At 43.7% G+C, this 14,597-nt stretch overlaps 1 protein-coding gene across 1 annotated transcript; it reads right to left on the bottom strand.

The window, feature by feature from the left end:
* Positions 1-6,249: 6,249 nt before the first annotated feature.
* SUMO2 (small ubiquitin like modifier 2) lies at positions 6,250-13,223 on the bottom strand. The gene is made up of 4 exons (XM_059485780.1): positions 12,975-13,223; positions 11,506-11,637; positions 8,449-8,520; positions 6,250-6,943 (listed from the first exon to the last, which is right to left on the bottom strand). Exons 1-4 carry the CDS (start codon positions 12,993-12,995, stop codon positions 6,881-6,883), a joined length of 288 nt encoding a protein of 95 aa, XP_059341763.1. The 5' UTR covers positions 12,996-13,223; the 3' UTR covers positions 6,250-6,880.
* Positions 13,224-14,597: the final 1,374 nt, after the last annotated feature.

Genomic DNA, 14,597 nt, shown 5'->3' with positions numbered 1-14,597 from the left:
CCCAGGGCCTGCAGGGCACAGGCCTGGTGGGGAACGCCAACACTTCAAAAATCATGGCGGAATAAAATAATCTGCAATTTATTATTTTGGATTATTGCATGAAAATTGAGTTGCAGCACAGCCAGTGCAGCTGGAGTACAAGGCCCAGCACTGCTGCTCACAAGGCTGCACATTTTGGGTCGTGCATCTCCCTCCAGCCCCAGCACAAAGCTCACAGGACAGACTTTAAACCACCACAGGTTGGCTGCTGAGCCATCTGTCACATCCACCTTTGGCTTGGTGACTGGGGGCTCCCTGAAACTTCCAGACACAGATGCCTCCCTGATCACCTTCTACTCCAAACCTAAGCATCAGCAATATTATTTCAATGAGCACCTGCATAAAGGAGGAAGAAAGGGGAAAGAAAATCCATCTTTTCCAGCTACCCCCCCAAGTTTCCACTAATAACAGCCCTTAATACCCCCAAAACACTTTCAAAAGAAAAGTATTGTTTTGGTCTGGAGAACACAAGGATTGTGTTACATCTCTCTATGCTTAACATGAGTCGTCCAGCATCTGAATTAAACACCAGCCTTAATATTAAGAGAGATCATGAAAGACAAGAACTGTTAAATGTACACAAACAGGACCAATGTATTATTTTTTCTAATCTAGGATCCATTTTGAAAAATCCTGCTTTGTTTTTTTTTAAGCTCCAACCACTATTTAGATCCCCAGGGAATTCTCTGTTGCATCATTTTTTTAGAGATAGATTAAAGGGGAATTTTAAGTAACATGACACAGTTGTTTTAATTCTATTATCCCTTAGGCTTGGGCATTAAGAAGTCAAATGATAGCTGCACACAGGTAAACATCTGCTCTCACAGGTAAACATCTGCTCTCTCAGGAACCTGCAGAAGTATTTTGTCATCTTAATGCTTCTTATTCAAAGCCACAGGATTTTACTCTTTAATTTGTACCCCTGGGACACACACAGAGCCACTTCATAAAGTCAGGATGAAGAAAAACCCGTTCCCTATGACACAGCCAGTTTTCACACTGAGCTTTAGAATTTCAAACCTTAAGTGTTTCCAAGGGGCCCCACTGATCTCTCACAGGCCTGGCTGCAGGGTGGACCTTAAATAAAAGCGGCTTTTCTGATTATTCATCCACTACAAAATGGATAGTTTATGAAGATGGCTACAGAAACTGGGCTTGCAGTCCATCACAGGATGATGACACTTGACCAGAACAATTCTCAGCAGCTGCCTGGAAGACTCAGACACCAAACAATCCCACCTGTTGTTGAAATTCCACCAGCAAGGAATGCACAATGCATTGTGCATTCTGGAAGTCTGAACAAGACTCCAGGAAATGCAAGGGTTAGGCAAGGAGAGATACCAGTGGTCTGAGAAAAGCCTCAGCTTGGTCATCTGTCTGTGACCAAGGGTTTCTTCATGCCAGTCTCTGCTACTTATGGCTGTCACAGAGAGAATCCCTTCTTTATTCCAAGCACAAAAAAAAGAGGGTTTGACTCCATTTTCTCTTGCCCCATTTCATTCACAGCTGAAGTGCCAGCTAATTAATAAACAATCCTTGCCACAGCTGGATTTGCCCTGTCAGATTTTTTTGCATCTGGAGCGATGCATGGAGGTTCAGCGGAATGTGGATCCTACAGATCCAATGGTTTGTCCCACAGAGCTGCTGCTGTTGTTTGCAAGAGTTGTGAAAGTTGCTCTGGTACCTCTCTACATCTTCAGGAAAAGTTCCCAACAGCCTGTCACTGTTTGGGATGGGGAATTGCACCACAGTGCCCAGACTCCTCTCAGAGCTCTGAACAACACAAAAAACAGTGGCCAACTCATGCTGCTGTTCCTGTCTGAACATCAACACCACCAAGCCTGGTCATGCACTCCAAAGTGTTCCTCCTTACTGGGAAATCCTTACAGGGGTTGCTGGAAGGGGAAGTCAGTGTCCCAGTCTTGTTTTGTTTCAGTTTTCTTGAACAGTGAAGTTTTCTTATTCAGGTGATCCTTCAAGAGCCCTTGCAGGCATCTGCTGTGCTTTGGTGGGATCCATTCAGTACTGGGTGCTGAAAGGGGGAGATCTAAGCCACCAAAACCAGCACAAAATTCACCACAAAGGGCATCTCTTTTGCATCCATGTTTCCCTGAAGAATATTCCTTTCCAAAGGAGACACTCTATTTGTTAGTTGGGCTTCAACCACCTTAGCCTTTCCCCAGTCATCCTCATATAGGGATTGTTTAAACCTACAGCTCTTCCCACGGTCCCCATTCCCACTGCAGCTCCTCACTGACTCACAGACATCCCTTGTCCTTCTCCAGCACCCGTGACCTTCCCTTCTGGGATCTCTGCTGACAGCCAGCACCCTTCCACAGCCCCACCTCACCCTCCATGCAAACTGAAATCCTTCCAGGACAAGGGAAAACTCTTCCCTTACAGGGACTTCAACCATTCCATAAAGACCAGGTGGGGCTCCCAGCACCTCCATGTTCCAGTAAGATCACCTTCCCATGCTGCTAGGGAAGAAACCAGGAAACCCCTGGAAGTCAATCAAAACAGTGAATAGGGATCAAAATTCCATCTTCCATTTATCCTCATACTCCTACATCCTAATTCACCCAGAAGTGCTGTACCACCAATTCCTTCTGCCACTAAGTCCTAAAAAAGCAAGACAAAGGAAAGTATTGATCATTCCCTATCAGAACACATTGTCTGGAAAGTCATTACAGGCAGAATGAACAAACTTCAATAAACCAGAGAATTAAATGCATTAATTACGCTAATATAATTAATGACAATCCAACTTATGTAAATGCTTTTAGATGAATACTCCACAAGAGTCCATCACAGCAGCTGACACACATACTGAGAAGAGGCCACTACCTAAAATCCTGAGAAAAAATACTTGGATTTATTGTTCACATGATGACCAAGGAGCCATCTTTTCATCTTTAGCTTTCAAAACAAATTGCTGTTCCTTAGAAATTCAGTTACTTCCAGCTGGCTGAAGCCTAGGAAGTCCCCTCTCTTTCAGCCAGTCACATTATGCCTTTTCATTAATGTTGCAGTAAGAGACACAATAGAACCAGCACCCACCAGGCAAATGACAGCACTTACATTACACTGACTCGGAAGTAATGAAGTGAAGGTACCAGAAAGGAAAATTCCTGCTGGAAAACCAACTTGCTTTGACCTTAACCCTTGCAGAGATGCTGTCTCTGTTCTGATGCTGCAGTTATCTTGAAGCAGCAATTATCTTAGTGTTACTTCAGGGGTATTTCTTTTGTTAAAAACACCTCCATATGCCAGCACAAGAATCTCTCTCATGTTACCACTTGGAGTATTTCCTTACAGTGCTGGCAGCCTGGTGGATTCCATGTCAGAGCAGCCTTGCACTCCTCATCTTCTTTTGAATCAGCACCTCAGGCCAGTTACCACTGACCCCACAGGAGCCTCCTGGGGTGCCTGTGATCCCCACTGTGCAGACAAATAAAGGCATTGATTTTCAGGTGTCAACTGCCCAAACCAGCTGTGATTTCCATCTGTCCTTATCTCCCCTGCACATGAATAAAAATGCCTTACTTAAGGTGCCTGACAGAATTTTGGTAACCTATTTTTAAATAACTGGTCATGTTCACAACTCATTTGAGAGACTAAACCCCCAGCACAGGGTGAAGGGGTCCAGCCATCCACCAGAACTCACCAGGGGACTGGAAACAATTATAACTTGCTCCATCCTTTTTCATTTAAAAACCATGGGAGAAATATTAACTAAATTGCATGGCAATCACTTTGGAACACATTATTTGAAAATTGTGGGTAATAATGTAATTTTCCCAGGCTCTTGAAAGATCCCAGCTGTTTAATAAAACATGAAGAACTTACCTCCCAACTAGCCTGACAAGACCTCTTTGCCCAGTTTTCCTTTCTCCTCCAACAATTGGACTTCCAGAAGTCCAGGTAAACCTAGGAACTGCCACAAACCAAGGCAAGCAGCAAAGTGTACTCCAAATAAGTTGATTCAAATTGTCCATATCCTTGTACTCCACACCACTTCCAAATCATCATCCCCAGCAGCAGCTTCCCTAAGAGGCTGTCACAGTAAAACCACAGAAGGTTCCAGCAATCAGGAATCCACAGGTAAATCTGCAGCACCACAGGAGCAGCACAGACAAAAACAAGTTCTGACATAAAGAGGGTATTTGCAAGACCATGCAAAAAGAGAAGTAATTTTCTTTTTTTTTTTCTTTAAAGGACTGTATTTCTGCATTACTGTTACACCAATGTGTTATGTATCAGAATCAGAAACCAGCCAACATTAGTTTGCTACACTAATGGAAATTCAACATTTGAGGCTGTTAAGGAGCTAAGTCACTGAAGCTGAGATGTTTTTGTGATCACATTAAAAAAACAAGAAAATATATCAGAAAAGACTATTTGACACTTTTTGGCTGAGGTCACCACCTAATATAACACCATTCAGCATTGTTAGAGAAATCATTTCAGGAACATAAGCAAGCCCAGGTAACAGCAGAAAGATGAAAAGTGGAAGAATGTAGGTGAATGCTGCACATAAGTTCAGGAGAGATGAAGTAACACTCGACTAATTCAGGAAATGAAGACATTGTTTTTAAAAGCTCTTCAGTACCTGTCACTTGACTTCTGTTGCCTCAGGAAATAAAAAGTAAAAGGCAAGATACAACAGGGAGCTTTGAGCTTCACAATCTTAAGTTGAGCTGAAAAAAAATTGTATTTAAGGAGACCTCACCCTTTCTTCAGAAACTAAAGCAAGTCCAAACACCTTTTTTGGCCAAACAAGATAAAGACAGCTTTCTCCTGGGAAAAGTCTTGGCATGACATCAAGTTGAAAGAATTTTATACACTGATATCAGAAGTTTAGCCAGCTTAAAAGCCAGGGATTCTAAAGCCAAAGAGCAATGTATTCCACATGTAACTTAGGGAAGATGTTGAAATATATTCCCCCACCACCCTCTTCTTCAAAGTAGATTTTTATAGGCCTTTTAGACTTGGATATGTAAACATTTGTTCACAAGAAGGAATTTCAATCCTACAAAACACCACAGAAGTCTGCAAGATACATCCCACAATGAGAAGTAATCTGCTTGATAGTAGCATTTCCTTGAATTAAAACAAAGCTACACAGTAGATTACATTCTTCAGCTACAGACTCAAATGCAATTGCAAAAACAGATGTTAATTTTCCCTGTATCTCCATTAGATGGAACTAATGTAGCATCAAATGTGTTGTTTCTGACAGAAGACAGATCACAACTCATCAGCTAAATGCACACACCCATCATTCTGCCACAAACCTTTCAGCTCAAGCAGGCACAGGCCCCACATGCAATAATCACTCCTTGAATTAACTGTTACAAAAACTACCACCAAAGAGTGGCTTCTGCTCAGAAATCTATACCTAAAAAAGGATTAACTTACTATAAAATATTGGAACATTCCTAGGACATCAGAGAATGCTGTGGGTTTGACAGGCATATAATCTTCCATGAACATCCATTGATTTCACTCCAACCTCTGAATTTCCCCCCAGAAGTTCCCCAAGAACTCAAGAATTGTGGCAAAGACTTGTGAAAAACACCAGCATCACTTTATCTCCCTCCAGAACTTCCAGCCTCTTTCCCTTTTCCAAGCAGAACAGCAGAGTGGGGTAAAGCAGAGCTTGGAATCTCCACCACCATAGCTAAATACACCCAAAAACAGAACTCAATTTTTTATTTTTGCTTTACATTTCCAAGCAGCTCCCATTTGATACCATGGTAAACTGAACGGTTAATGAAATTATTTGCTCTCTTAAACTTGATGTTTACATCAATAAGCATTCAAATACAGAGTCTTAAATAAACTACTGTAACAACAATATTGATGCTTCTAACAAAGACTGACAAGAAGAGCTCAACCCAAAGGCATTACTAAGTAATTCAGTATTTTGCAGTTTGCCTAATCAAACAGTTTTGGCTTAGCAGAACATTCACAAAAAAAAAATCAAAAAAAATCAAAATAAGAGAAAACTGACTTCTATTTCCAGTTCAACTGATGACTGATAGACCACAAGGAAGCCTTTCCTTTTTAAACAGTCTTCTGCCTAGACAGGGGGGATTATGCTTACTTACCACAGAGAAAGCAGAGATTTGAGAAGCATAAAGTGCTGCAGAGAAAGAAATACAGCTGCTGAGTATTATTATTCCACAGAAAAAGAAAGAAAACTGGTTATTTTAAACAAGAAGTTTATTTAAACAACAAGACGTTTTACTTGAAGGGAAAACTATCTAGGACTTTTTTTTTCCTTTTTTTTTTTAAAGAGTAATTTACCCCTACTTAGACAGAGATTGCTCTACATGTAACAGCTACGTACAAAAAAGTTATAAAATTGCCCTTGGTTTTACAATGATAAAAGAAAAACATTGAAATTATCCAATCAAACAAGGTATGCAAGGTTTTTGTTTTTGAACAGTGAGAGCAAAATAACTTACTGGAATATAAAGATAACTCGGCTTATTCTGTGATTCTGTAAAAGTAGAAGGAGCATGCCACTAACGGAGAGAGGGGCATTTTCACAGAACCAGTTTGTTTTCCCACCCCATCTCCATTAAATGTTGATCAAAACATACCATTGGCCATTTAGTTAAAAAAAAAAATATGCATTATGCCTGTGCACATCACCAGTTACTTTATGTACAATAAAAGGAATAAGAAAAAAAAATCAGAGAGAAGAGAGAAAACTATACTGCAGTAGTCAGGATGTGGCTGAACCAAGTCTCATTTTTCTAATTGTGAAGTGTTGCCTGTGGGAGCACAGTTCTGGAGAGGAAAGTAGCAGGTTCTTTTTTGTGTGTTTGTTTTAGTAAACTCCTCCTGTTTGCTGCTGGAACACATCAATTGTATCTTCATCCTCCATTTCCAACTACAGCAGAAAAAAAGAAAAAAGGGCTTTTTTTTAACTCTTCTCACATCTCTACAGCAGCCTGGGCTGTTCTTACAGTTCTTGACTTTATGTTTACTTTACCAGAGAAGCCCCACTCCCCTCCACCACCACCTTTTTGTGCATTTAACAAAACTCACTGAAGTCAAAACCAAAGAAACTGCACAGAAAAAAAAAAAAAAGCCAATTGATAACTGTTGACCTAGAATGAATTCTAGTACTAACTTCAGGGTACACTGTGTGACTCCTAAGAAACAGATTTATAACATTTGATTTCTGTTGCCTGCTTTGCCATTGCACCTTTGTTCTCCTATTTACTCCCTCAGTTTACCTTAAAACATTGCCACAATTCCAGTTGGCTGCTGCTGCTCAAATGGCTACAGCAATGGGGAAGCAGACTGGAACTGAAGCCTCTGCCCAACCAGGCAGTAAAACCAAGGATCAGCAAGCACAAAAAAAATTAAAAACACTTGGCATGTAATCATGTAACAACTGTCAGTGAAGAACAGCAATACTTCATTAATATCATTCTCTTTTTTCACTCTAAGTTTTACAGTTGATATTCCTGGGATGGCACCTACTGACAAAATCTGTACCAAACTGGAGCTGCTATAACTAATTCAAGTTATATTTCTAAACAGACTCAGTTGCTGCTCAGGAAATCAAACTGGTCTATGCCAATTACCACAGACTGGTCTAAGCTTCAGCAAAACGTGGATGGAAAAGAAAAATCATCCTGTTGCCTCAATTATCAGTATTGCAAATTAAAAAGTTGCATAGATTGGGGCCACAAGAGGCACAATCTTTGAAGCAACAGCTTGGAAAACTCAGAACTGAAAACTAAAGTCTGTTATTTCATTACAAGTGGTTCTGAACAGCAGATAAAGCTATCACTTGGTCAGGCTGATTAAACAGCTCTGTGGAGCAGGACAGAAAAATGCTCCAGGGCCACAGGGAACCATTCTGTTCTTGGAATGGCCTTCATTCAAACACTTACAGACAACCCAAACTTCACCATATTCATTAATTCCATGCTACTGAAACAGCTTCAGATCACAAACAACAGAAATTACTTTTGTATTACAAATGCAAGCTTGCAAACAGCATCTCTCTGATAACATCCTGGCAAGCTTTTATATAAAAAATAAAGCCATTGCTTCAAGAAAAACTCAATTCTTAACTTACCATCCTTATCTCAGAGCCATGAATCAATAAAGTAAAAGTCTTACAGGACTCACTATCTGTACACTGTACTTAAATTTTTCTGTTTTATTATTATAACAGTGATACAGATTTATTATTCAAAACACCACAAGTCCTGGATTCCATTTCTAATTACCCTAAAGTAGTTACACCAAAATAATGGTAAAAAAGATCCAGTTCTATCAGTAATACACACATTTACATTAAGTATTTGATAGGAAACAGAAGCATCAACTGTTGCAGTAAATTTCAAACAGTTCTTTAGCCTTGCTGGTGCTGTTTACCTGTGCAGGTGTGTCTGTTTCATTAATTGGCTGCCCATCAAACCGGAATCTGATTTGCCTCATTGACAACCCCTGGACAAAGAGAAACAACACAAAGGGAAATAAACCTGGTGCAAGAGTCCTCAGCAGTTTACTCTTGAACTTGTTACTGAATTGCAGCATCATCATTAAAAGCCACCAGAGATTCCATCCTTCCCTCATGCCCTGACTTTTAGGCATTTCACTCCAAATCCCTGCAATCTGTTTTGTATTAAACACTGCATTGTGTCCAACAACTCATGAGAAGCAACAGTGCCCCCACTGACTAAGTTAAAATAAAGCCATTTCTGAACACCCCAAGGCCAGCAGCTTTACTGTGCTTTTGAGTAATTCACTTCAAAAACCAGGTGCAACACTCTGGGTAATAAATGTCCAACAATGACACTCAACACTCCTTTTTGACCTCCTCCAAAAACAAAGGTATTCTAAAATATTTCTTCCAGAAATGCAACAACAAAATTAGTCTGCAGCAGCAAAGAGTAAAAAATGGGAACTTTTTAACCTCCAATTCCTATTATAAAGAAATCTATGTATCAAGTTTTTCCATGCACAGATGGAAAAAATAAAGGAATTCTCTACTTCCAGAAATTAGCCAGTATTTTGGATAAGCATTTCTACCACACAACACTCACTTTACTGACCTCTTCCATCCCTAAAAGAATATCTCACATTTTTCAGTCTGCTGGCTCAGGTGAGGATGAAACTTGGGAGTAACAACCAACCTCTCCCACTGATAACATCAGCTCCAAAGTCACCAGTGAGAGCTGCAGGGTATTTTACAGCCCCACACATTCTGCAAAGGCAGGGCAGTGACATTTGGGGACACAAACTTCCTTTCCAGTTCTAACCATTCTCCCCAGAGTATCTAATAACCAAGAGCCCAATCTGGTTTTGAGGCAATCCAATGGACTGCAGGGTTGTGCTTTGGCACCTCTGAGTTAGAAGAGAAGCCTCCATTCAGCCTGGCAAGAGCGGATGTCACACACAACAGAAAACAATGTAGTAATTATTTCTGAGGAGCAGATTTGTCAGGAAAAATATTTTAATAAATGTGAGTAAACTTTTTTTATTAACTTTATGGATCACAGCAAAATGCCTCCTCCAGCATGATCAGGACACTGCAGCACTCACTCAGAACATCATCTGCTCTAAGGAAGTGTGTGGCTCAGTCTCGTGGCAGCAACACATTTCTGCACAGCAACGTTTGCTTTGAGCCCTTTGCTCTGACATTGTGTTTCTTGAAACATGCATTTCCTATTCCCAGAGTGTTGTTTTTTTCCAGGTTCTTAACAACTTTATGAGCTAAATAAATGTTAGCTGAAAACATACTGAAAAACTGTCCTTTGGTGAGGTTAGTCTCCACAAAACATGAAGTATGGTCCATGGATGGTTTTTTCACCACTTAATCACAAATAGTCTTCTCAACAGGTCACTCAAATTTAATTCCATTTTAGATCTACTACACATAACACATGATTATCATCCTTTATAGCTGCTAAGTTCTCTATCACCTCTCCAAAATTAAGGATTTAAGTTCAGGTGTCCTAGTTAGGTAAATAAATACATTAATAAAATCTAACTTTTAGAGACATGCAGAACAAATGTATTTTTGTTGAAAAACATGCAGCAAAATTTCAGAAGGAAGCACCTAAAGACAAATCCACATCCACAAAAATATTCTTTGGATACTTACTAGCTTAAAACTAAGATCAGAAAAAATGTCTCCCATTCTCAAGATTTACTGATGTTTTTCCTCCAGTTGATACCTGGGTTTGGTTTTGTTTGATTTTTGGGGTTTTTTTTGCTGGCTTTGGTTTTGGGGTTTTTTTAAGCATTTTGGCAATCTAAGACAATTTTGAATATTACTTTTGCTTGCTTCAAAGTAACTAAGAATGAATGATACTTCAAAATGTTTTATACTTCATAGACAACCAATCCTCAAATTCCCTGAAAGACAAATGTAACTGCACTCTATGACTGGAAAAAGCAACACAGTGATTTGCAAAATAGAACAAGAGTTTGTATGAGTGAGGTAGGAAAAACAAACTCACAGCTTCCAACATTCACTAATTTCTCCACAGAACACCCATACAAGAACACATTCACATGTTCAGCAAGAGCTAATTTTTCCTGTCTTTACTTTTATTCTGTTGTGGCACAGGGCAAACCAAAGAGGTTTTACCACTCTCTATGTGAATCACAGGGGTTTTTCCTGGTGATGAAATAGCTGCACCAGTATCTTATACTGACTTTACTGTATGCAATAGTATCCTTGAGTATTTATGTTTTAAAAAAACTAAAAATCCACTAATTCTGAACACTTCTGTAGGTGTAGAACTTTTTGAAAGCTGACAGTCACTAAAAAATATCATGGATAACAGAGACAAAATTTCCCAAATCAGGAGCTGCAGAAGGAAGAGCTCCACAGCTCAGCTCAAACAGGTGTTTGTAAAACTTGCAATAGCTGCCTCACTGTGGCTGCAGCTGCCACCACATCAGCAAACACATGGGGTGTGTGGGTCTCTCAGAAGATTCATTTGTCAGCCAGGACACAAGAGAAAAAACAAAGCTCATCATTAAATGTACAAGCTCCTTCTCAAGGTATCTTCTCATCTCAGTACAATTAAGCTGATCAATCAGAAGCCAACAGTCCAAGAAGTCACTCAGAGCTATAAAAATCCCTGATTATCACTTAACTCTCTCTCCCCTAAGTTCATCCCAAACCCACCCCTTCCACAGGAATATTTCTGAGCTTTAGAGCAGCAGTTACCTCCCAGAAGCCTCCACCTATAAATACAGATTTCATAAATGACAACGGATCTTTATTTCACCCATTTCCTGCCACAACCCTCTCAGTCCACCCTGTGACAGAGCCCAAGGACAGCACTGCACAGCACAATTAGTTTCTGTTCCATCTCTATCATTTTGTGTATTTACTTAAGTTTTAAGACTTCAACTGCTTTCCTCCATCCCTTGGAGAGCAGCTCTCCCCCAGACACCGTTCTCCTGAGATCATACCTGTCGTTCACAATAGGCTTTCATTAGTTTACTAAGTGGTGTGTGCCTCTTAATCTTAAACTGCACCACAGACCCATCTTGCCCTGCCACCTTCAGATTAATGTGGTCATTGTTTTCAGTCTTCACTCCTTCCTGTGGAGGAAATAAAAGAAAAAAAAAAAATAACCAACACTTTTTAAAAAAGGTATGAAACAAGAAGTTAACATTTTACCAAAGTGCAACAGGTTATTGAAAAGGAGGAAATAAAGATATTAAAGCTGTTTACTGACTTGAAACCTTGAATTAGGGAATAAAGGTCAGCACTTTTCAGTTGAAAATTTAAAGGAAAAAAGCCACATACAAAAAAAATAATCTGATATTAGCTGTCATTCTGTAGACTGGAAATTTAGCAATGAAGAATTACCACCAGGCCAGGCATTCAAAACAGATTAAAAAAATTTTAAAAGTTATTTCTTTTAAAAGCACAACAATATGCAACACCAGTGTACCCACTGAATGGAATTAAGTTACCTATGATCTGTTATAGCTGATTTGTGTTATAACTGTGCGCCCATCTAGCAGCAAGGCTCTTTCTCATTGCACCTCAAACTTTTTCCTACCGTTTGATGTCCTTATTAAAAAAAACTTTGCAGATACTTTAAAGCGCCTGATAAAACCTGAAACGGGCCAGGTCTTCTCCTTCAGAAAATGTTTAAAAAAACTCCACATCAAGCAGCCCGACCCTCGCGGAGCGGAAAACTGCGGAGGATCAACTTCCAGCTGCGTCCCTCGTGTTCGGGCCGGGCCTCAGGGCCGGGGGCCGGGGCTGTCCCGGCCCGGGGCTCTCCGGCACCCCCAGTTCCAGCTTTGTTTTCGCTCCTTGCTGCGAGCCGGCTCCCGCCATGTGTCAGCCCGCGCGCGGCCCCGCGCCCTCGCCACTTCCAACTAGGTTTGAAAATAGTGTGGGGGAGGGAAAAAAAAAAAAAAAAAGGAAGGAAGGGTGAGGGGAGAGGGAAAAAAAAAAAAAAAAAGGCCAAGGAAGAAGAAAAAAAAAAAAAAAAGGGGGAAAAAAAAAAAAGCCAACCCCCCGGCGGCGGCCTCTGTTAATTCCTGCCGTGCGGAGCGGAGCCCCCGCGGCCCCCCCGGGCCCGAGCGGGGCCAGAGGCGGCACAAAGGGGCCGGAGCCGCGCGGGGACCGTGAGGGCAGCGGCTGCCGAGGCAGCCGGCGGGAATGCTGCGGCCGCGGAGGAGGAGGAAGGCAGCAGCAACCGCCTCCAGACCTGCCTCTCTCCCCGCGGAGGGCGGGAAGGCGGCCCGGGCTCGCTCCCCCTCTCCCCGGGGATCCCCCGCCCGCCCCGGGAGCCGCGGCCTCGGCCCCCCCCACCCGCGCAGGAAAATGGCGCGCAAAGGCGGCGCGGGGGCTGCGGGCCGGGGCCGCCGCCTGAGGGGCCGAGCGCGGCGGCGGGAGCTGCGGAGCGCGCCGGCCTCACCTTGGGCTTCTCGTCGGCCATGGCGAGTCGGCGATGCGGGGGCGGCTCGGAGCGCGCACAAAGGGGGGGCAGAGCCGGCCGAGCGCGGCGGAGAGAGGGAGAGAGAGGGACACAGAGAGAGGGGAAGGCGGGGGGGGGCCGGGAGCGCGCACGCACGGGGCAAGGCGCGGCCCCGCGGCTGTGCGTGCGCGCACCCGCCGCGCTCTCCCCTCCCCCCCGGGCGCGTTCCCGCCGCCCATTGGGCCCCGGCGCGCGGGGAGGGGGCGGAGCCAGGTCCGGGCGGGGGGGGGGTCAGGCGGGAGGGAGGGGGAAGGGGCGGCGGAGGGAGCGCGCGCGCGCCCCGCGGCCGTTACATAACGCGGCGGCGGCGGCGGCGGGAGGGGAGGGGCGCGCGCGCGCCCGCGGCCGCGCTGCCCGCGCGCTGCGTGCGCGCGCCCCTGCCCCGCCCCGCGCGGCGGGCATTGTCCTTCGCAAAATGGCCGCCGGGCCGCCCTCAGCGGCCCGCACCGCGCCTCGCACCGTGCCCTTCCCGAACAGAACTTCCCCTAGCCAGCCCCAGCATCCTTGGCCCCCTCAAATTTTAAATGCTCTCAAATCTCCTCAAAGCCGCTGGGCCGCCTGCCACATCCGCCTCAGTGCCCCTTCAGTGCCCCCTCGGTGCCTCACACGGCGTTCTTTGCACACACCTTCCGGGAGAGCGGGCAGCCCAGGGAGGTGGTGACTCCCTGTCCCTGCAGGTGTTTAAGGGAAGAGTGGACGTGGCACTCAGTGCCGTGGTCTGGTTGACAAGGTGGCGTTGGGGCACAGGTTGAACTCGCTGATCTCAGAGGCCTTTGCCAACCTCGTTGAAGCTGTGGTTCTCCCTCGTCTTTGCCTCATCAAATCTCTCCCTCCTGCTTGTGCCCCTCACTGTGGTGTGGAGGACAATGATGGCGTGGCAGATCCCCAAACCCTGGGCTGTCCCTGTGAGGAGGGGTTATCGTGGGAGAGATGCCGTGTCTGTGAGGGAACTGAGCACCTGCAGCCCCCCAACAATTACTCTACGTGAGTCAGAGCCACCAATGATGTGATTTCTTAAAGTTCATTCCATGGAAGGGAGGAGAAAATTCTCAATAACTCCAGAGATTTTACAGGTTCACACAAAACAGTTCCTGTGCCTTTTATCATCAGCATTACACATGCCACCATCATTTGCAAATGCTTCTCTACATCACGTAGATGGAAGAGAAATATCACAAAAAGGATCCCTGTTGATCCCCAAGGGATGGATTTTCCAGGTGGGCATCACTCCACACTGGCCCTGCTCTGCGTGGGAGCGCTCTGAGTCATGACACCAAGGTGGCCATGTGGTCACACACCCCCTGCTCCTGGCAAGACAAAACTTTCTGCACCATTTCAGAGATGTTCTTTGTCATGAATAAACTGCTCACGTAGTGAAATATTGATTGAAGAGAAACTTCACTTACAGGCATAGCTGCAGACTTGCTTTTCACTGTCTGTTCTGGTCCTCTGCTCTGCCTTTGTCTTGTTACTTCACATTCCAGCTCTCTCCTTCTGAGCACAGATTGGATTTTTCCTGTCATTTTCTGGAAATTGCAGAAGAGTAACACCAACTGGGGAGAA

The sequence above is a fragment of the Ammospiza nelsoni genome, chromosome 19 (assembly GCF_027579445.1).
Source record: "Ammospiza nelsoni isolate bAmmNel1 chromosome 19, bAmmNel1.pri, whole genome shotgun sequence".
In the NCBI taxonomy this organism is placed as follows: Eukaryota; Metazoa; Chordata; class Aves; order Passeriformes; family Passerellidae; genus Ammospiza; species Ammospiza nelsoni.
This window is presented reverse-complemented; position numbering and strand designations above follow the sequence as displayed.